Source organism: Seriola dumerili, unplaced genomic scaffold, assembly GCF_002260705.1.
Source record: "Seriola dumerili isolate Sdu_G_001 unplaced genomic scaffold, Sdu_1.0 BDQW01001787.1, whole genome shotgun sequence".
Lineage (NCBI taxonomy): Eukaryota > Metazoa > Chordata > Actinopteri > Carangiformes > Carangidae > Seriola > Seriola dumerili.
In genome coordinates, this window is record NW_019176042.1 from 281465 (window position 1) to 305365 (window position 23901).

The window sequence follows — 23901 nt, forward strand, 5'->3', positions numbered from 1 at the left end:
TGTGATGATGATGATGATGATGATGATGATGATGATGATGATGATGATGATGATGATGATGGTGATGATGATGATGATGATGATGAAACCTAAAGTCTAACTTCACAGGAGGCTCCACGTTCCTCATTTTAAAGCTTCTGATATTTCCTCTCTATAAAACAACCAACTTTATTCTCATAATATTTTGACTTTTTTCTTAAAACATAATATTTGATTCTCAAAATTAAAACTTTATTCTGGAATGTTCTGATTTCTTCCTTCAGGACTGTTGTTGTAAACTGAATCTGTCCAGCTGCAGTGACGCGGCGAGCGACCTCATTCCAGGTGCTTACACTTGAGACTCTTCAGTGCTGTTGAATGTAACAGTCACGTCACGTGACGTCACGGCCGCTCAGTCACGTGACCTCTGAACTGCACAGATACAAAGCAAAGACTGAAAAGAGGAACCGACCGACAGCCTGGTTACATAACACGACGAAGAAAGAAAACTCCAGCAGCCATTAGTCTGCTGCACACACTGTATCCCACTACACAATATACACAACACACACAACACACACAACACACACAACACACACATCACAGGGAAGAGTTCCAGTGCTCCACAGACTGAGGAGACGAGTCCTGTCGGCGCTGATGGAGGAGGATCACAGCTGCAGGAGGCGTCGTCTGTGACGCCGTCACAGACGACGCCTCCTGATATGAGAAGCAAAGGCCATGATAGCTCACGTACTTCTATGACTGCGTCTGTCAGACGTTATGTTTCCTGCTGCATCATAAAGAAGTGACTCCGCCCCTTGCCGTCTCCGTCAGAATCAGGACAAACTCCCCTGAGAGCCCGGGGTCCCGAGGGCCCCTCAGTCCCAACACACACCAGAGCTTTGTTTCCCTGTCAGGGGTCCGACGGACCCACGTTAAAGCCTATAGGTCTGTTTACTGGACCAATTAAACATTTAACACACCAACATTAGAGCTGACAAGCAAACACCATCAGCCCGGACACACAGGCGGAGGTTCTCACACGTTCCCTCAAATCTGCCTGGTGTTTAGCAGAGAGCAGCTTCCCTCCTCGTTCCCCCCTCCCTCCGGAAACAGAGCGAGTCCCGTTAAACTCCACCACGGTACCAAGCCGCTGATTGGCTGAACAAACAGTCTTCTGTGTTTGCTTGACCTCTCCACAGAGCGGAGGACACACTTTGTAAAGGAAACATCCTGTTTGGGGGTTTTTCTTCACAGTGTGAACGGAGCAGCGACGGATGTGCTCCGGTCACAGGCGACGCCGTCAGGAGACTCGGTTCTTCCGCGGTCGTCAGCAGGAACACCGAGACGTTTGACGGCGAGAGGCCGAAGCTTCAGAAAGCTCCGCGGGGAACGCTTTTCTGGAGAAAGACACTTCTGCAAATCTGAGTGTCCCTCCTTCCCAGAGAAAGTTACAGTCCAAGCTTTAAACTTCAGGCAGCGCTCATCATGTGACGGACAACAGCCAATCAGAGGCAGGGCTGATCAATGATCGACACCTGAGCTCCGTCAGATCCTGATGCAGATCAGTGATGAATGATTGACTAAACTTCTTCAAATTTTGCAAAAACTTTCATTAGAACTCAAGCATGGACTGATTAGAGTGTGGTGGTCCAAGGTCAAAGGTCAAAGGTCACAGTGACCTCACAACATGCAGTTTTGGCCTTGTGAACGTGATATCTCAGTAACACCCTCTGGGAATCTCCTCAGCCTTGGTACAAATGTCCACTTGGACTCAAGGATGAACTGATTATATTTTCGTGGTTTAATGTCAAAGGTCAAAGGTCAAGGTCACAATGACCTAACAAAACATGATTTTGGCCTTTGTGTCTCGATCACTCCTCGAGAGAATCCCTTAAAACTTGGTACAAACGTTCCTTTAGACTCGAGGATGAACTAGATTTTGGTAGTCCAAGGTCAAAGGTCAAAGGTCAGTGTGACCTCACAACACACTTTTTAACCATTACTCAAGACTTCAGAGCAATTATGACAAAACTTCACACCAATTAAAAATGAATATTTTCCATGAATCTGGAAGAACTGGAACTGACCTGGAACTCGTCACAGGGAGGTCGTTGTGGTTTTGTGATTGATAATTATCTTGTTGTATTTTATGTGTAAACGATGCTGCAAAGTTCACACTTCAAAGTTTCATTTGTCACAAAGAACAATTCACAGTCAAATTCATCTTTCATCTACACTTTCTGTACATTTATTTCTGTAGTTGTGAAATAACGACGTGAAATATTAAATTCATTATATTCTTACATTTGATCTTTATCTCTGTTACACTTCAGTTGTTTTCACTCAGTGTTACACCGCAGCTGCTCACAGGACGCAGAGGACGTCTGTCACACCTTTAGAAAACTGAAGTGGATCCTGTCTGAGGATCCTGTGGCCGGTTTACTCCGACTTCCTCCTCAGAGGACAGGTGTGAGGGACAGGTGGACAGGTGTGAGGGACAGGAGTGAGGGACAGGTGTGAGGGACAGGTGGACAGGTGTGAGAGACAGGAGTGAGGGACAGGTGGACAGGTGTGAGGGACAGGTGTGAGGGACAGGTGGACAGGAGTGAGGGACAGGTGGACAGGTGTGAGGGACAGGTGTGAGGGACAGGAGGGAGCGACAGGAGTGAGGGACAGGTGTGAGGGACAGGTGTGAGGGACAGGTGGACAGGAGTGAGGGACAGGTGTGAGGGACAGGAGGGAGGGACAGGAGTGAGGGACAGGTGGACAGGAGGGAGGGACAGGTGTGAGGGACAGGGACAGGAGTGAAGACAGAGAGTAGATCGTCTGTGATGTCTCTTCACCGGGGGCAGAGCTGATGGCAGATGATTGGACGAGCCGAGTTTGAACCCAAACCATGAATAAAACATGAGACAGCTTCAGTCTGAGCGGAGAGAAAAGCAACGACTACCCCCTCCCCCTCCGCCCGGCCTCCCAGGATGGGGGGGGTTGGGGGGGCCCTAAAAGAGACTCCAACACGCTGCTGCTGTTTTGTTTCGGTTCTCAGCAGCTTTTCATAGCGACTCGACAGGTTTACGAGGCTGTGATAATGGGACGCTGATGAGCTGCAGCGGCGGCGTCTCTGCAGAGGGTCACAGATAAAAGCTGCTGCGCCACACGTCTGCTCCACCACAGATGGAGATGTTACCCTCTCTCTTCTTTGTGATTCAAATGTTTAAAAACCGCAGGAGTCTGACATCACACCAGGAAGAAAGCTTCTTAAATGTTTCTGGATTAAAGCAGAAACAAGAGTTATTACAGTTTATTACCAGTTTATTACCAGTTTATTACCAGTTTATTACCAGTTGTATTTAAGGTGGATTAGACTCAGTCTGTTCATCTGTCACTCCAAAAAAATGACTGTTAGAAAAAGCCAGAAGCTCATCCAACACTGACCTCGTCCGAACGTCAGTCCATCTGCTGCACGGTAAATTAAGACATTTTCCCATGATGCACCTCCCTCTCTGTTTCAATAACTGTGTGTGTTCCAAGCACGATATGGAAATTTAAATGAGACTGATGCATTAAAACAACAACAACCGTCTGTCCTCGGCGTTTCCTGCTCGTTATAAAACCTGCTCCTTTTAAACTGTAGTCTGGAGATTAATGAGACGAGCCTCTGTCCAGAGACACCGCCGCTGAGGTTTGAAAAGCTCCAGTCAATGGGAAAATAAAAAGCACCTACAACTGCAGCAGCAGAGCTGCCTCGACTGCCTGCTGGGTGGCGGATTACCTGACCAATCATTTTGTCTATAAAAGGTCTGAAAATAGAGGAAAGCTCGAGGTGACGTCTTCAAACGTTTTAATGGCTGCAACTAAAACTTTCAGTGTTGATTAATCCGCTGATTATTTTCTTGATTAATCGCCTGTAAAAAGTCAGAAAATAGTTTCTCAGTGTTGAAGGTCACATAAAATATTCCTTCTTATTGACAATAATGATATTAAACAGAGAAAAGTGGGAGAACATTTCTGTTTGGACCGAAACTAAAAGACTGAACTTCTTATTCAAACCGTCGATGTTCAGATTAGACCTTTAAAACTTTTTATGGCCTTAAATCAAATGAAAGACTTTTTACACAGAGCTGCGTCTAGCGCTTATTTTCAGTCTGCCTGTTTAATTGATGAATCATTTTGTCCATGAAATGTCTGAAAACAGAGAAAAGCTTGTTGTAACTTTCCAGAGCTCGAGGCGACGTCTTTGAATCAAATGTGTTGATTAATCCGCTGATTATTTTATTTAAACATTAAAAGTTTCTCAGTGTTGAAGGTCACGTCCTCAACTTTCAAAACCCAGAAAACAAAATATTCCTTATTATTTATAATAATGATAAACAGAAAAAAAGCGGCAGAACATTTTTCTGGCCTGTAGATTTCGTAAATCAAATTCTAGACTTTTTAAGGATTCGCAGAAACTGTGTGAAAAGGACACTTCCTGGAGAAGTAGTGCGAGAGCTGTGGACCAATGAGACGAAGCCCTCACCTCGTGTTAGTGGACGTGTGTCGGCGTTTCTCAGAAGCGAAGTCAGGTTATCACATTAGGTGAATTCTAACTCAATAGAGCGGCTCAGTCACAGTGTGCTGACTGTAGATGCAGAGGCCATGAGAATGAGATTCCACAGCATCTGATAAACAAAGAGCTGCCCCCCCCCCTTCACCACCCTTCCCTCCCCAGCACTATAATTCCTTTTAATCCTGGCGGGGGGGGGGGCATCTGGGGGGCTCCTTGTGACTGGGGTGATAGCAGTTGGGGTGTGGGGCAGATACTGGAGCATCAGATGTGAAGCAAAAATCACAGGAAAGAATATTTTACTAATGAGTTTCCAAAAGTCAGAAACTGAGTCGATGTGTTTCCCCTGGTCCCGAGATCCCGACCGTGTGATAGGCCGGTTCACAAAGCTGTGGTGTAACGTGGAGGTGATGGATCGGGCGTGTGGAGGTGGAGAACGATGGGTGGGTGTAGTGTGACAGACTGCAGGAAGTCCCTCAGGGAGACGCACTGTCTGTCTGAGGAGACGTCCACCGGGTCTGCGGCCTCCTCCGCACCTGCCGCTGACATGACGCCGGCGCCGCGCCCACGTCACGGTGGAGGTTATTATCATAACCAGGGTTCACGTTGACATCTGACGTGGAGATGAAGTGGTTCAGACTCAGCAGCTTAGTGAAGCTGAGCTGTAGAGAAGCTGTGGAGTGGAACACGAGGAGGCGGCGGACTGGAGCTACAGCGTCTTCAGATCGTCGCGCCGCTGCGTCAGAGCTGAACAAAAAACGGCCCTACGTCGCACAGCGAGGGGGGCGGGGCTTCCTGAGCCTTTGGAGTTGACGCACACTAGATTCAAGCCCTGTCTCAGTGATGTGAACTCAAGTCATTATCTTTCCCATCGTCCATGAGGCAGAGAACGTCTGGACGGATCAGAGACACGTCGTCCGCTGACCCGACCTCAAACTCTTCACCTCCTGACACTCCTTCATTTATCCTCAGAGGTCAGAGGTCAGAGAGGACGCTGGACGCCGGCCGTGTGGACGGTCACGTGACAGGTGAGAGGTTATCTGCCTGATAAAGGCTGACCTCCCGCCGGCCCCCGGGGGCCTCAGCCCGCCCCTTTTCTTGGTCACTCAAACAGCAAACAAAACCGACTGTCAGCAGAGAGGCGGCCGAGAGGCCTCAGCATCAGTCATAGAGAGAGAGAGAGAGAGACAGAGGAACAGAAGAGAGAGGAGAGAGAGAGACAGAGGAGAAGGAGAGACAGAGGAGAGAAGACAAGAGACAGAGAAGAGAGAGAGAGAGAGAGACAGAGACAGAGAGAGGGAGAGAGAGGAGACGAGAGGAAGAGAGAGAGACAGAGAGAGAGGGAGAGACAAGAGAGAGAGACAGAGAGACAGAGGAGAGAGAGAGAGAGATCAGAGAGAGAGAGACAGAGGAGAGAAGAGAGAAGAAGAGAGAGAGAGAGACAGAGAGAGAGAGAGAGAGAGAGAGAGAGAGAGAGAGACAGAGAGAGAGAGAGAGACAGAGAAGGAGAGAGAGACGAGGATGAAGAGAAGAGAGAGAGACATAGAGCGAGAGAGAGAGAAGAGAGATGACAGGAGAAAGAGAGAGACAGCAGAGAAGACAGAGAGAGAGAGAGAGAGAGAGACAGAGAGAGAGAGAGAGAGAGAGAGAGAGAGAGAGAGAGAGAGAGAGTCTCATTGGCCTGTATGAACACAGTATCAGACTCATTAACACCAACAGACCGGATGTTAATGATTTTTGTTGGTTTCATTTCTTTTACATTATTTTATTATTTTTCTAAATATAAACAGAAAGAGCAAATTCAAAACCACGTTTTTAAATAATACACATAGTCTGAAATAAGATTACAGCGCACCATCATGTGACTGGTACAAACCAATGACTGCAGCCTCTGATTGACTTTGTCGACTCTAAAATCCACCTCACATTTAGTTTTTAGATCCTTCGAATCCAAACAGACCAACTCCGTGTTTGGCTGCACCACAACTGTGTCATCATCATGGGGGGTTTACAGGCCGTGTTTCTAACTTAGCGCCTTTGTCGCTGGATTCGCTACGACTTTTCGACCCTTAAACTAGATTTGCCCGCAGCGTTCAACTAGTGACTTCTTTAGTCCTTAATAAGATGTAAACAGGTGAGTTATATAAACAGGTGTCATGAAGGAGGAAATCAGCTCTAGAGACCAAAACAGTTTTTGTACCAGGCTGTAAACATGTTTATTTCTGCTGTAAAGTTGGACATTTTAACATGGCAGTCTATGGGGACTGACTCACTGTTGGAGCCAGACTCTAGTGGTCGTTAGAGGAACTGCAGCTTCTGGTTTCAGCCCCAGAGGATGATGCTTGAATATGATGCCATGATGTCTTGAATATGCTAATTAGCATATTACGTCATTAATATTCAGCAGCTTTACTTTCTCCTGCCTGTAGATGTTTCCAGATGTTCCACAGCAATCGCCAACTACATCTTCAATCGTTACACACATAGACTCCGTCTGGACCTGGTCTGGTTTTAAGAAGTGTGCTGCTTCCAGCTTCAGATGTGAGTATATCTGAATATCTGGGTGTTCAGACTTCACCTTGGACTGTGAGAAACTACGACCGATGTATAGAAATAAACTGAGTATGAACTGAGAATAAACTGAGGTCCCGGGTCTGAGGGTCCACGAGGGTCCGCACAGACTGACCATGTTCTGTCCAAGCATGTGTGATCCATGTGTGCACGTCCCTGTAACCGGCTTCTTGCCCTGAGCCGGTGGACGAGTTACTCAGTGTGTGCAGGACAATGGGAGAGTGAAGGAGTGGTAAACACAGACTACTGTAACTGGAGATAACAGCCATTGTAGAGGAGGACAATGAAATCTGGTCACCAGAGTCACTTCTCTCTTGTTTTCACTCTATAAGGAAATTCCTACAGTCCCATAAAGATGCAGATAACTGCACCAGGAGCAAAACAAAACTACTTTTCCTCAAAGTGACTCAGAGACAAAGTCTTTTGTATTAATTAAACAATTTGTTTTCCTTCCTTCCTTCCTTCCCTGCTCCGTTCTGTCAGTTATAAACAGGTTCATCCTAAAACTCTTTAATGCTAAATCAAGGTGACAGGATATCAGCTTGATATGACTGATATGACTGACACCTCTGAACATCAGCTGCTCGTCAGAGCTGATGGGAGCAGGTTTAGGCTCCGTCCACACCGCTACGTTTTCATTTTAAAACGCTGTTTACACCGGCTCGCACACGCTCAGTGCAGGTGAATGGTGTGTGTTTTCAGGTGTGTTAGAGTTGTAGCGGTGTGGACGCAGCCTGAGGATCATCAGCTCCTTTCATCCACTGAAACACACGAGTCTGTTGGAGGTTTAAATGTTCATGGAGGCAGCAAACGGACAGAGAGCTGCTTCTTTCCTTTACATCTGAACTGAGATCTGCTGGTTTCACCATCATCATCATCATCATGGTGCATTTAGACAGAGAGGTTTAGTGGGTGTGGCGGCAGCAGGAGACAAAACTCAGCAAAAAGCCTGTTTGAGCAAGTTCAAGTCAAAGCTTCGTCTGACACAATCAAATCAACAATTATACGACTGAAAGGTCTCGTACAGTTTAAAGTTTAAAGCAGCGGCTCCCGACCGTTTCCAAAATCTCTAAATGTTGGCAGTGCACACCGTGACCCTGTAACAACACGGACGCCAGATAATAACGATCCAACATTCAGGACTGAACTGAAAGCAGAGGAAGATCAGTTTTTCTTCTTTGTTTGACGGGGGGCGGGGTTTCTGATGCTAACCAGCTAGCCATTTTGATCAGACTGAGCTAGCAAACAAGTATACAATGTGTTCCAGCTGGTGTCAACATGAAAGCTCCTATCAATGGCGTATCACAGTGATAGAGCTGAATACAAGAAACGTTTTTATGTTTTTACAGATCATTTCATTTTAAAACATTTAAAAATATTATATAAATATATATATATATATCACATCGTTTCGCCAAAATTGTACTGTTTTGCTTATGATTTGTCGGTCCACTTGTGATACCTTCCCACAGGTTGGGAACCAGATGTCCATGTGTAGTGTGATTATAGATCAGGTCTAGCTTCTATATTAATACTGTGAAAGTATCAAAGCCTCAGTCCACAGAGAAATGCACACAGCCTGTATTCAGAAACTGAGCCTTAAAACCAGCCGTCAGGACTTCTGGAACTTTGTGATGTCACAACAAAGCAGTCACCAAGCCCCGCCCACCTGGACCCACCATCCAAACCTTGCAGGATTTGGTTTCTCTGAGTGTTTTTACCTGAAATCTGCTGTATTTTTATTGGATCACTCAGAAAACAGTCAGCCAATCAGAAGAGAGGCTCAGAGCCTCCTCTCTTCTGATTGGCTCACCGACCTGTTGTTACTAGAGCTGCAGAGAGAAGCCTGAGAGAGGAGATGTAAAACTACACTGAGATGGTTTTTATATCTTCTGATGGATCAACACTTCAAATAAAACACAGAAGAAGTTTCTTTAAATCTCATCACACTTTTCAATAAATAAATAATCCCATATAATTTACCTGACAACAGCTGCAACAACCAATGACATCAGACCAGACAGTCAATAAACCAAACTGACCAAAGTCCAGTCCAGAAATCCAGAATTGTTAAACTGGTGAAACTGGAATGAGTCCAGACAAACATGGCGACTAAAGTAGAATAAAGGAAAAGTCACATCCAGAGTTTCAGCGTCAGGTTCAGAGTGTTTGAAATCAGTCTCTGTGTAAATAAAGACAGTGTAAACAGGACCACAGGTGAGCAGCAGAGGACAGGTGAGGATCACTTACTGTTCCTGTTGGTCTTGAGCTTGGACAGCAGCTTCTGAGTGGACAGCAGGTCTCCGCTCTTCACCGCCTGCAGCAGGTCCTGCTCCTTCCCCATGCTCCCGCGCCTCCTTCGTTTTGAACCAGCTTTATTTAAAATCTCCTCAGAGCCTCCTCATGCTGAGCGCCGGAGACATGGACCTGCCTCAGGTGAGACTCCCCCCCCCCGCTTCCTGTTTCTGACGCTCAGCTGACAGCCAGGAAACGAGCGGTGAACAATCCTCAGAGACGGAAAAACTCTTCTGTTGCTTAATTTCCTGCTCAGATTTTTCTTCTTCTCAGTTTTTATTTTGGTGGGAGACGTTGTTTCCAGGGTCAGCTGGAGGGGGGGTGGAGGTTTGTAGAGCTCCTGACAGGAGGAGGTGGGGGGGCGGTGGTGTGGTCAGGACTGAGAGTCTGAGAGGGAAAAGAAATGAGAAAAACAGAACAGTTCATTTATCAGTTGTCCAGACTGGAAACCACAGCAGCTCTCCTGTCTGCGGAGAAACCAGAGAGACTCCGGTCCAGTTCTTCATCACACCCACATCCTCATCCTCATCAAACCTATCACAGCTCAGTCTGGACTCAGGCCTCTGTGACCTCCCACCTTTATGGCGCGCCCCCTTTCTCTATCAGCGACAACAGAAGCAGCTTAAACGTAACACCTGAGTCATTCATGCCCTGAGATCAATTATCTTCATCACTGATCATCCACTTGATCAATCGATCAACTGTAACGTCACGTCAGAGAACTGAAGCTCCACACACTCATCCATCGCTTCATGAACCAGCTGATTCATCAATAAAAGAATCAGCAGATGAATCCATGACAGAAAGTAACTCGATGCTGAGCAGAAAGTTTTATATTAATATTTATTCATGTTTCTCTGTTCTTTTCCTTCTTATATATACTATTGGTTTTATATATGTATATGTAATCATCCATCCATCTGTCATCCATCCATCCGTCATCCATCCATCTGTCATCCATCCATCCATCCATCCATCCAGGTTGTTCCTGCTGTGATCAGGTTGATGTTTGTTCATGTTGTTATGAGACTCTTTAACAGACCAATGATCACAGGTCAAAGGTCAGGTCTCTGTTCTCAGCTCTGATTCGTTCATCAGAAACTCTCAGTTTAACTCTGTGAACACAGTAGTTAGTCTGATGTTACTGATCATCAGGAGGTGAGCAACGTGTCCTGCAGCCCTGCAGTAAGAGGACTCACCTGTCACAGGTGAGATCAGGGCTGTGAACCCACAGTGACGGAGAGTTGGAGCTGGAGGACGCTTTAATTACAGCTCAGCAGACCTTCAAACACAAACAGCTGGTGAAGGATCCACCAGCGGGTCGGTCTCTGCTGTGTAAACAGAGCCGGGGCTTCCAGAGCTCTGCGCCAAACTCCGCCCACTTATTTCCCACTTTTAAAGCAGGAGAAGAAATGAAATCACCTGACGTGCGGGGCCGAGCCCCATCCTGCTCTGCTGCTGCCCTCAGGGCTTTGTGATAGAATACACGCTCACTTCGGCCATGCACACACTTCATGTCAACTCCAGAGCAGCTACTTAAACTCTTCCAGCCCAGTGGAGAGGCTCCGCTCCTCCACACAGGAGGAAGGAGGTGTCACGGCTTCATCTCTGCTGCTCCAGTTTTCCTGCACACAACTGACATCACTGTTGACAGTCCTGATCTCTGCATGAAAACATGATCACGGCTGCAGCGCCGCGGCCTCACACACACTGTTTCCATATAAACAATAAGAGTGTTTTGAGGAGCCGGATCACAGAGTCCAGAGAGAGACACTGGTCTGCTCCCTGTTCCTGCTTCCTGCTCCTGCTCCCTGCTCCCTGCTCCTACTCCCTGCTCCCTGTTCCTACTCCCTGCTCCTACTCCCTGCTCCTGCTCCCTGCTCCCTGTTCCTGCTTCCTGCTCCCTGCTCCTGCTCCTGCTCCCTGCTCCTGCTCCCTGCTCCTGCTCCCTGCTCCTGCTCCCTGTTCCTGCTCCTACTCCCTGCTCCTGCTCCCTGTTCCTGCTCCCTACTCCCTGCTCCCTACTCCCTGCTCCTACTCCCTGCTCCTACTCCCTGCTCCCTGTTCCTGCTCCTACTCCCTGCTCCTGCTCCCTGCTCCTACTCCCTGCTCCTGCTCCCTGTTCCTGCTCCTGCTCCCTGCTCCTGCTCCTGCTCCCTGTCCCTGTCCCTGTCCCTGCTCCTCCTCCCTGCTCCTACTCCCTGCTCCTGCTCCCTGTTCCTGCTCCCTGTTCCTGTCCCTGTCCCTGTTCCTGTCCCTGCTCCTCCTCCCTGCTCCTGCTCCCTGCTCCTACTCCCTGCTCCTGCTCCCTGCTCCTACTCCCTGCTTCTGCTCCCTGTTCCTGTCCCTGTCCCTGCTCCCTGCTCCTACTCCCTGCTTCTGCTCCCTGTTCCTGCTCCTACTCCCTGCTCCCTGTTCCTGCTCCTGCTCCCTGCTCCTGCTCCCTGTTCCTGCTCCCTACTCCCTGCTTCTGCTCCCTGCTCCCTGTTCCTGCTCCTGCTCCCTGCTCCTGCTCCCTGCTTTGTTTTCCTGGTTACAACTTGTTTCATTACATAACCAGGCAGCCACAGAGGAGCGCAGGGCGTAAGCAGAGCTGTCAGTCCCATTTACACCGATCATGTCCCCCTTTCTCTTCCACCTCCCTCAGGCATTCTGTATTCTCACTGCATTCATGACAAAAGGAACAATACTCATAAATTTCACTTTGACACTGCAGGGACTCCGAGTGTCAGTGAAGTGGAAATGAATAAAGCATTTTATTGCTCACAAACAAAAATCCCTTGACATTTATTGCTCTGAAGTGAAAGTGAGAGGGGGGCATGATGAAGTATTTTATCACCTTTAACAATTGTTGAGTCTCTGATTGTGAATCTGTTTGGGTGTGTTTACTCTGTTTAATTACAAGCCAGAGTAAAAGTCTGAATAATGCAAAAAAGATCTGTCTTGATTTAATCTGACATGTCTCCTTCTTTTTAATATTCAGTTTCTCTCATGCCAGCCTCCATTTGAAAATCTTCTGATTTAATATTCCCATGTTGATCAAACACATAAAACAAACAAATTAGATGTGGCTCCAGGTTTCCCAGAATAAATCAGAGTCTGTCTCCAAATCGGGACAACGTCATGTACAGGCACTGCCAAACCTCTGTCACTGGAGGTGTTGTTTTTAATTAAGCACAGTGACGACAGGCAGGTTAGCAGCACTGAGCCGAATCTAACTTGAGATTTTACTGAATTTAAAGTCTCGTTTTGTGATGTTAAAATATGCCGAATTGAAGATTTGTTTCCAAAGACACAGAAAAGTCATTATTGGTATAATACAAGACACATTTCACGATAAACGACCTCCAGGTGAAAGAGACGTGGAGGGAGTTCGGCGAGAAGTTCCCTCCGCACCGGGGAATGTGGCGTTTGGCGGCCGGAGTCTGGCATGTAAACAGACCGGAGAGAAACACACCAGCTCCGACCTTTGTACCGACGCGAGTTCACGCACTTGTACGGACCGTTTTTTTTTTCTTCCCATCAATCCACAACTGTAAGAAGAAGAAACTCATTTCACACGGGACTCACCTTTTGTTTTCCAGGTGTGCCAGAAACTTTTCACCCGCCCGAGTGTTACCGGACCACGGTGGCAGTTTGTGGGAAGACTCCGAGGGGCTGGCGAAGTGTCCCGAGTGTCGTTAATCCAGGAAAATCGAGTTTCCGTTGAGTTTTTTATTCCACGAGTATTAGCTTCCAACAGTATAACGATATAATTTCACCCGTACGCAGAATTAACGCAAGAATTGCGTGTATTTTTAGGACTTTGGGACTTTATCCGACTCTTCGGTGCCGAACGTTCCTCCGGCTTTTCCCTCCGCGCCGTGAATGCCACATTTATTCCGCTGGATTCTCCAGTCTGTGGTACACGGTGTTAATGTGCCGTGAACACAACACAGAACATCCGGCTTGAAGTTTCAAAATAAAACCTTTTTTTTTCGAACGTTGACGTAATCTGACCACGACGTCCAGAGCTTTCACTCGAGATACACGACGTTCATGAAGAGATGGGTGAAAATATTCACTCACTATTTGCAGAGTATATTTGATAATTGAATATTTAAATAAAACGCATGATTTTTGGATCTTGTTGTGTTATCTGCTGAAAAAACAAAGAATTTACTTTAAAATATACATACATGTTTAATCGATTCTTCAGACACACTTTTAAAATAAACCCATAGGTTTAATCTGGCGTGTAGTTGGCTAAATCTAAATTTGCATTAACTATGATTAAACAACTTTTCTTCTTTCTCGATTCACTGATAAAAGCCAAATTTAAATACACAAGTGTACTTGTTTTTAAAGTTGCTCCAAACGTTTCAGTTCCTTACATTTCCATCTCTCCTCAGTGAACAATGGTGTCAACATTTTATTATAGTTTATTACTTTTGCATTGTTCTATTTTACATATTTTTCTGCTATTTCCGTTCATGTATCTACTGCTCTAATGTCTGAGTATATTATTGGATGGTTGTCTACGCTAAAATAAATGTTTTGACAATATTTTCAATCATTGGAAGAGACGGGAATGCAACAATGACCATGCTTTTATTTGGAAGAATCAGTCGCCCTGTTTCCGGTTACTTTCCTGCTCTCGTCGGGCAGCTTAACGCAACACGGTCGACCCTCCCACTGGATCTAATCTCTTGTTCCTGCAAGAGAGAGGAGCTGCTTTACTTGATTATCTTTAACTGTCACCTCTTCACCAGAGTTTCTCATATTCACACTTCACTTGAAGTTGCGTTCACTGACTTTGGCGCCACTGGGCGTTCGGCGGAAACGAGCTGTAACCACAACATTAACACATATATCATCAGTTTATCGAGCAGATGTGTCTCTAACAGCTGTTTATTTCCACATCCAGCAGCTACACAGCAACATGATGATGCAGTGTTGAATTTTAATATGGACTTTAAGATAATTTCTCACTATTTCATCACTAATGTAATACTTTTGATAGAAGCAAAGTATAATAATTAAATTAAATTCAAATTTAATTAAATGATATCAGTGCAGACAGAAAATAACATCAACATATTAATATACAAAACAGAACAAACGCAGCATCATTCAATATAAAACAAAGGTCGTATTTAGCCGAGTGTAACGTACAGACACGCTGTGTGCAAAATGTGGCATAAAAAGTTTGGATCCTGCTTTTTACAACTTCACATCACATCAGGTCAAAAACGCTCTGGACGGATTCAGGCAGGAGAACGTGGGACCTTTGGGAACATCGGGATCTTTCCAGACGAATAAAATAAGTTCCTGTGTTTTTAACAAAACAGCACCGGAGCTCCATCCACTCTGCAGTCCTGAGCACTTCTCCTCTCCACCTCCTCCGTCAGCCGCCCCCCCCCCCCCGGTACAACCTGATGACCCTGCGGAGGTGCAGCGCCTCCCACAGCCGGCTCTCCATCCGGAGGTCGTGGTTGGCCAAGAACCTCAGAGGCCTCCTCGCGGAGTCGTAGTAATGGTCGGAGAACGCGGCGTAGTTCCTGGTGATGAAGCCGTAAGCAGAAACCTGCAGGAGGAACAGGAAGTCAACATTTTTCACCTTTCACATTTTACAAATTAAAAGAATCCGAGGAGATTATTAACAGCTCCTGTCTGTGAAAACATGGACGTTCAGACGACTGACAAATACAAACATCAAGATCCGCAAGTTCTAAGTCATAAAGAGCAACTTTCTCTATGATTTCAAAGCAGATTTAAATAAATATAATGATTTCCTCAGAAAATATAAGTTACACTCAATCTTTAAATATGTGTGTTCAGGTTTGATGAGAAGAAGAGGAAGAAAAGAAGAGGAAGAAAATAAGAGGCAGAAGAAGAGGAAGAAAAGAAGAGGAAGAAGAAGAGGAAGAAGAAGAGGAAGAAAAGAAGAAGAGGAAGAAGAGGGAAAAGAAGCAGAAGAAGAAAAAGAAAAAAGAAGTGGGACATTTTACATGTCAGCGCCCTCTGGAGGACAAACTCTGTCATCTCAAACATCTCTGTCTTCACTCAGGTGAAAGTAGTAAAACTGTCAAAATACTCAGTTACAAGCACAAGTGTGAACTCAGCACAGAAAAACAGCTGTAGATTATTATCACTCATTAATATAAAGAAGGATGTTTCTGTTCTGTCCAAACCTCAAAATAATAATAATAATAATAATAATAATAATAATAATAATAATAATAATGATAATTAAAGCAGTTCATCTTCACTTTGGAGAAGCTGGACCCATGAAATGTTTGAATAACGACTTCCTGTTAGTTTAATTTATAACAAAGCTTCTTCGAGCTTCATGAAATGGTGTGTGTGTGTGTGTGTGTGTGTGTGTGTGTGTGTGTGTGTGTGTGTGTGTGTGTGTGTGTCATGGCGCTCTGAGGGATCCTGGTGAAGCCGTCGGCTCGGTACAGGTTCAGGCCGTTCTTCATGGTGTTTGTGGTGAGGCGCAGAAGGAAATCTTCGTCCCCACATCGTCTTCAAATCCTCTGATCACCGCTCCGTTCATCCTGAAGAACAAGGAGCAGTGTGTCAATCAGTGACGTGATTTCAGCCAATCACAGACGGCTTGCTGCTGGATGAGGAAGTTCAAGGTGAATCAGGTGGAAGGTGGAATCAGGTAACGTCTGGAGGCGTCTTCAGTCTCACCTGAAGACGAGGTCGTGGCCGTCGATGCTCCTCCCCTGTCCGGACCCTCGGAGGACGCCTCCGACCACAGCGCAGAGAACACACCTGCCAGGTGAGCTGCGCGCGAAGAGCCGAGAGGTGTTGAGGAGGGAGAGGGCGGAGCCGACGGCTGGAGAGAACAACAGCAAACCAATGTCATCAACGACGGTTTCCTCCGGTCTGACGTGAAGAACTGAGTCTGGGTTCTTCTTCTAAGATGCTTTAACATTTATCTACGGCTGTCGCCATGGTAACAAGTCCTCAACCCAAACCTGCAGTAGTGCAGCTTGAAGGAGGTTTAAGGGCAGACCCGCAACATGACCAATAATCTATATTTATTCCTCCACACCTTGACACAACTTCTTCAAATTTGGCACAAACATTCCCTAGCACTCAAGGATGAACTGATTAGATTTTGGGGGTCAAAGGTCACGGTCGCGGCGACCTCAGAAAACACACAAATGCTTCATATTTTCTCTGACTCTGGACAAACAGGGACGTAACGTCATCCTCACCTGGAGATTGGACGCTGCCCCCTGCTGTCTGCTCACTGACATCACAACACAATCACACACAATAAGATCAATAAAACATCCTCATATTTAAATGTGAGGATGTTTATTTTCACGCAGCTATGATTCCCCGTCTCTCACTTGGACGTATGTCATTTATTATTCCCTGAAGCTCAAATGAACTTTATTAACCTGCAGAGATGTTGAGTTCACTGTCATAAAAAAAATCAGAAAAACTAGAAACAACACTAAATATTAACATTGAGAGGCTGGAACCAGAGAATATTTGGCATTTTTGTGCTTTAAAAAAACGACTTAAACAATTAATCACTTAATAATTTTCTGTCTATCGCCTAATCAATTAATCCTGTAATATTTTCATCTGCTGGCTGCTGGTCTGGTAAATCCGGCCCTGGCTGTTCACCCACCCTCTCGCTCTCAAATTACACCTGAGCATCAGAGTTTAACTCATATGGGAAACACAATGGTGCCTTGTTCAGCTGAATGAACCAATAGAACGCTGAGGTGTCAGGTGACATTTGTTCTCACGCTTGAGTTTTCACTCAGACTCGTCTCTGCCTGATCGCTATGACAACAACATTAAAACTCTTTCTGCCGTTCAACAGGAAACAGCTGTGAGACGATAATGATAAAATGATAAATTTCACTGTAAGCCCACATATTTACATTTACACGTATTTAATAAATGGGTGATAACAGATATAATATGTGACAGAACACTTGCTGTCTCATTGCTTTGCTACTAATACCATTATAATAGTAGAAGTAGTAAAAGTAGTAGTGCACTGTAAAAAAATTCCTAATTTTATGGAAAATAACAGAATTTTACAGTAATTTTCTGTTTTTTTAAATTGTGTACAAAAGTGTACGAATTAACAGCCAAACTTCTCCTTTAAGAGTTATGCCAATAATAATGAATTACATTTATTTCCCATTTCTGTAAAAACAAATTACTGTATTATTTATACAGTATTTTTTCTGCTTTCTTAAATTACGTACAAATCTGTGTAAAATGACAGTAATTATCTGTAATTAAAAATGTAGCTTGTTATTATAAAGGTTAATGTCCATACGAACAATTTAAAGATCTTCTCTGTAATTTCAGGGTGAATCTTATTAGTTTTAAGTTTATGTGACTTCTACATTCAAACTTTGTAATTTCATTACATCAAACATTCACACTTATATCCCAGCATGCACTGGAAGGAAAGCAGGAAAATGGTTTATCACACAACAACAACACACAAACACACACACACACACACACATTCAGACCTATGGACAACTTAGAGTCCTCAATTAATGAAATGTGCATGTGTTTGTTCTAGTAATCAGAGTCCTGGAGGAAACACAAGGAGAACATGCAACACTGTAAGAAAGAACCAGGGTTGAAGCTGAACTCAGGAGCTTCTTGCTGTTGTCTTCCTGCCTGGACTTTACCAGTCTGTGTGTTTGTGCACCATATACCATAAAAGAAAACAGGACAAACTTGACAATCACCAATTCATTTGCTGTGGCCACCAGATTCCATCAGCTCAGGGAACCTTGTTCAATAAACTAGATCTTCGGTCCGCAGACACTAACATATGGTATTCTGTTTACTGTACTGTGTGTGTGTGTGTGTGTATCAAATGGCAAACTGCCGTGACGTCGCCATCTTGGTTTTTTGGCCTAAAGTAGCAGCTAATACTAGCCTTATAATGTTGAAGCTTAAGACAGCTAATAATAGCCTTGTAGTTATCATGTATTATAATCTTATATCACAATCAATCCACGACCAGGAAGTTTTATATTCATATATTTAATATAATGAAAAAAGTCATTAAATAATTCATGTGAAATAAAACTTACAATTAATAAACTCAGTGAACTCTTGGATTGTCTATGTAAAAATCACACAAAAGCAAAAACAGTCAACGTCAGCAACTGTCAACGTTTCCCAGAATGAGCAGTTACAGTCTTAAACATGAAAATATGAAAGTCAATGTTCTCATAAAAAAGTTGTGATATATTAAGAATACTAATATTACTACTAATATTTGGGGCAAAATGAAATATTTTGACAAAAAAATTCTACAAATTAAAAAGAAAGAAAAAAAGATGAAATATTTCAAGAAAGAAATTGTAATATTTCATGAAAAACGTTGTAATATTCAGAGACCAATAAGTTAATGTTTTATTTCCTGTCCTGTTATTTATATATCTATTGACTATTTTAACTGACCAAAGTTACAGATGTCAGCGTTACAAAGTAAATCTAGTGTTTTACATTCAAGTCTTCTGAAGGTTAAGCGTTGCCACGGTAACGGTAACGAGGTGGACTCCCTGAGTGGACGGACAGTGTCTCGGTGTGGGCGTGTCTTAGAGGGAGTAGAGCTTCAGCTGCTCCTCCATGTCTCCCTCCGTCACCTCCCCCAGCGCCTCCTGGTTCTCCCTCAGCAGCAGGAAGATGGCCGCCAGCTGCTCCTGTTGCACCCTGGGAAGTCAGTCAACACACACACACACACACACACACACACACACATACACATATGATGTCCCGTGCTGCTGACATGTCGTGGGATTCATACACTGATCCAGGATCAGGATCCTGGACCACGTCGGGCAGGAATCAGAGTTTTCTCCGTCATGTTTTCCAGGTCACTCCATTCTCAGACAGAACGCTCATGTTTATTAACGGACACGGGAACAAGCTCAGTACAAGAGTGTGAAGAACCTTAACGACAAGAACCAACCAGAGCTCTACACCTGGTCCAGTCCTCAGTCTGACGTGTGGCTCGATACTAATACACAAACTTTAACGACTTAATTCAACACCCAGCTCTTGTGCTTTCGGTCCCAGATGGCATCAGGTTTATGGCGGGATGCACCAGGTGACGCTCCAGTCAGGACTCGAGGAAGGTGAAGAAATAAACGCTGTAAAAACGTTGAAATGAAAATAAAAACACAACCTGGTCATATCTATAATTGGGTGCTTGACCCTAACCCATGCACCTTGGTTTGAAGAAGCCGGGTCATCTCTACAGCGCTGAGTGATTTTCCCCAAACAGAAATTCAAGTTACAAAAACAAACGTATGACAGACATGATTTGTGTATCTTTGTCGTTAATGGTCCCAACATCAGGACCGATAACGTTTCCTCCAGACACAGACAATAAAAAGTCTGTGTGCAGAAGGAAAAGTCCTTTATATAAATGTTGATTCTTGTTACTGATTTCCAAGAGTTTATTCCAGATGTTGTGTCATTACAGTGACGCTGAGAGTTCACCACACTGCATCTGAAGAAAACACCTGCAAACAGACAAAACACATTCAGAAAACGTCTTCATCAATCTGAAAGCATGAGTACTCACAACACAACGGAAGTGTTTCCAGGGGACTACAGTGTGTTTGGTTGTGTTGTGAGTATTGTGTGTTTGGTTGTGTTGTGAGTACAGTGTGTGACGGGACGTGTGTGGTCAGATTGATGAAGATGTTTTCTGAAGATGGCGGGCGGCGAGCTCTCGGGCGGGCCACCGGTCTACAGGGTTGAAGAAATGTATGTTTGGTTGTGTTGTGAGTATTGTGTGTTCGGTTGTGTTGTGAGTATTGTGTGTTTGGTTGTGTTGTGAGTATTGTGTGTTTGGTTGTGTTGTGAGTATTGTGTGTTTGGTTGTGTTGTGAGTATTGTGTGTTTGGTTGTGTTGTGAGTATTGTGTGTTTGGTTGTGTTGTGAGTATTGTGTGTTTGGTTGTGTTGTGAGTATTGTGTGTTTGGTTGTGTTGTGAGTATTGTGTGTTTGGTTGTGTTGTGAGTATTGTGTGTTTGGTTGTGTTGTGAGTATTGTGTGTTTGGTTGTGTTGTGAGTATTGTGTGTTTGGTTGTGTTGTGAGTATTGTGTGTTTGGTTGTGTTGTGAGTATTGTGTGTTTGGTTGTGTTGTGAGTATTGTGTGTTTGGTTGTGTTGTGAGTATTGTGTGTTTGGTTGTGTTGTGAGTATTGTGTGTTTGGTTGTGTTGTGAGTATTGTGTGTTTGGTTGTGTTGTGAGTATTGTGTGTTTGGTTGTGTTGTGAGTATTGTGTGTTTGGTTGTGTTGTGAGTATTGTGTGTTTGGTTGTGTTGTGAGTATTGTTTGTTTGGTTTGGTTGTGTTGTGAGTATTGTGTGTTTGGTTGTGTTGTGAGTATTGTGTGTTCGGTTGTGTTGTGAGTATTGTTTGGTTTGTTTGGTTGTGTTGTGAGTATTGTGTGTTTGGTTGTGTTGTGAGTATTGTGTGTTTGGTTGTGTTGTGAGTATTGTGTGTTTGGTTGTGTTGTGAGTACAGTGTGTGACGGGACGTGTGTGGTCAGATTGATGAAGATGTTTTCTGAAGTTGGCGTGCGGCGAGCTCTCGGGCGGGCCACCGGTCTACAGGGTTGAAGAAATGTACATTCACATGTGAAATAATGGACCAGTCCTCCAACCTGAACAACCATCAACCCTCTGACACGACCCAGAGGAGCGTCTCCTGAAATGACGCCCCTACAGCAGCTGGCGTACCGGACCTCGGTTGTCATGGTTACAATAATAAACATGGAAGCTGCATCTGAGGACTGACTGTGTCATAGCAACTAAACTGTCCCATTTCGAGGCTACTTCAAATGTGTCCTTCGTTTCCTGGACAACAAAGGCCGCACCTGTTGGATCCTTCCTGGTCCAACCTATCCCAAGATGCATTGCGCTCCAGTAATGAAAGCAAACACCACAGACAGAGAGCCTGAGGATCACACTGTTGAATGTAAGTATTATGTTTTAGCTCAGTTCAACAGCTAACGGTACAGCTGTCAAAACCAAGTAAAGGTTGCTAGGCGACAGGAGCTGTGCTTTGCGACGCAACGGTAACGGCGGGAACAGCCGGTGACGCACAGCGTAAATCCTCCGTAAACCAGAGCGTCTCATTTCGGTTCTACGACGGCTGCACCTTCGTAGACCACGTCCTCTTTACACTACGTCACCGCATTTTTCCCCTTCGCTCCTGTCATCATCACTACGACCACTAGATGTCGCCTAGCAACAAAAGCTAACTATGATGTCATAATAACCTGCTGCACGGACGAGCATTGGGCTGAATGGATGTATATATCGCTCTGTATAAGTTGCCTCTCGTTATTTGAAGTGTTTAGACGAAGGAGGAAAAGTCAACACTGTGATGAGGAAACACAAATATCACATTTCACAAGCGTCTCACTCACAGCTGGAACAAACACCACTAACAACACGTGCTCGGGTTCACACATTTATTTCATTTATTTCAACATTTAAACCAAACTCAGAAGAAAATCCACCTGAAGGGACGTTTGTTTTACTTTGTGGTTCTTCAGGAACAGCAGAGGGAACACGAGGGCTGAGAGCTTGTCGTTAACTTCCTGTCGGATCACACTGAACAGGCTAAACACTGTCACACGACCCTTCCTCCACCCGTTCATCACAATCACCACACACACTGTTTCTCTTAAAGCGCCTCCTCCACTTCAAGCTTTGACGCCTGAAATTCTTCGACACTAAGAAGCAGACTGTAAAAAAAGAAAAACTCCTGAAGGCACTTTGGTGTAAAGACGTTTGCAGGCCTGAAAGAAGTGAAGTAAAATAAAGACAGGCAGGTTTTTAAATCCCTACAAAACTGCATAGCTGAAGGTTTCAGGTTCGTCCTTCACTCCTCCTCCTCCTCCTCTTCGTCTTCACAGATCAGCTGAAAGAAAACACAGAAGAAGAAGTTGAGACAAGGAAACTCGTGTTTGTGTCAAATGAATCAGACAGAAAATGTACAACAGTTTTTGAAAGGAGCAAACCAACTGACCGAATTACAAACCATGCAGCTTTAAATAAAGCTTCAGGCGTCTATTCATCAGCTGACTGACGGAAATCATCAACATCAGCACAGACGGGCTTCAGACCCGACGCTCAGCGACACAGGTGACGAAGCTCCGGCAGGTTCCACTTTCTCTGACTGTCACCTTCACTATTAATGAAGCTGCTGCAACAATTATTCTCTTGATTCTCACACTGGAGAAACTGACTCTGTGGAATCACTAATTAACAATCAGTTGACAAATCTGTTGCTGATTAATCATCTATTGATTAATTACTTTCACCTTAATAATCTAAGGAGAGAGAGAGAGACAGAGAGAGAGAGAGAGAGAGAGAGAGACAGACAGAGAGAGAGAGAGACAGAGACAGAGAGAGACAGAGAGAGAGAGAGAGAGAGAGAGACACAGAGAGACAGAGAGAGACACAGAGATAGACAGAGACAGAGAGAGAGACAGAGAGAGAGAGACAGAGAGACAGACACAGAGAGAGAGAGACAGAGAGAGACAGAGACAGAGAGAGAGACAGAGAGAGAGACAGAGAGAGAGACAGAGAGAGAGACAGAGAGAGACAGAGAGAGAGAGAGACACAGAGAGAGAGAGACAGAGAGACAGAGACAGAGAGAGAGAGACAGAGAGAGACAGAGAGAGAGACAGAGAGAGACAGAGAGACAGAGAGAGAGAGACAGAGAGAGACAAGAGAGAGACAGAGAGAGACAGAGAGAGAGAGACAGAGAGAGAGAGACAGGAAACCTGTCGGAGCTTCGTGTCACTGAGCGTCACGACAGAAACTTTATATAATACAACATTGAAAAAGTGAGAAATTAAACTTGTAACTGCAGGTCACTGAGCTGCTGTAAGTCTCTGACTCAATGTGTGTGTGTGTGTGTGGGGGGGGGGGGGGGGGGGTGTTAGTAGTTGAGTATCACTGGCTGAAACCACTAACAGATGATGTCATCAGTTCACAGCTGAGTTAACGAACCTCGGAGCGGCAGCACTCACCGTTAGCTGTGGTGTTAGCGGGCGGCATGCAGGGTTAGCAGCAGAGCAGCTGGAGCACAGCTGGAGCACAGCTGGACAGAAGCTGACAGATGTGACTGAGATAAAACCAGAGGCCTGAGACGTCACAGCTGGACGTCTGAACGACACACACCTTCATCACCGTACGTTCGCTCTACCACCGTTTACAAACTATATTCTGTTAAATTAAATAATATTAATATCCAGTGTAAGAGTGTCATTCCATATTTGGAGCATGATAAATGTGAATTCGTTGCAAATTTATCAATCCTCAAAATGTGTGAAGACACTTGATCTTATAGAAAATAAATATAAAATAAAAATGTTTATAAAGAAGACTGGAAACAAGAACTTTGTGGGAAGCCACATCCAGATTAAAGATGATTACTTTACTGAACCTTGTGTAAAACTAAATAAAAGAACTGGTACTTTA

At 44.7% G+C, this 23901-nt stretch overlaps 3 protein-coding genes across 5 annotated transcripts in view; all 3 read right to left on the reverse strand.

Annotated features, from left to right (window-relative positions):
• Nucleotides 1-9495, reverse strand: part of LOC111238917 (caskin-2-like) — a 56554-nt gene extending 47059 nt beyond the window's left edge. Inside the window, exon 1 of the mRNA XM_022768640.1 lies at nt 9350-9495. Coding sequence (XP_022624361.1) covers nt 9350-9443 — 94 coding nt within the window. The 5' untranslated portion in view covers nt 9444-9495. The remainder of the gene's footprint in view (nt 1-9349) is intronic.
• A 5008-nt stretch (nt 9496-14503) lies between these two features.
• On the reverse strand, nt 14504-16476 carry st6galnac2 (ST6 N-acetylgalactosaminide alpha-2,6-sialyltransferase 2). The gene is given in 5 exon segments (XM_022768647.1): nt 14504-14960; nt 15802-15878; nt 15881-15936; nt 16076-16223; nt 16443-16476. Coding segments are annotated over 5 exon segments (495 nt in total). The 3' UTR covers nt 14504-14780.
• A 5397-nt stretch (nt 16477-21873) lies between these two features.
• The window catches only part of LOC111238912 (protein TsetseEP-like), a 38874-nt gene continuing 36846 nt past the window's right edge, over nt 21874-23901 (reverse strand). For all 3 annotated transcript variants that reach the window (XR_002665837.1, XR_002665836.1, XM_022768631.1), the window contains one exon: nt 21874-22333. Coding sequence is in view for 1 of the 3 variants with exons in the window: in XM_022768631.1 (XP_022624352.1) it covers nt 22330-22333 (4 nt within the window). In the remaining 2 variants the exon portion in view is untranslated. The remainder of the gene's footprint in view (nt 22334-23901) is intronic.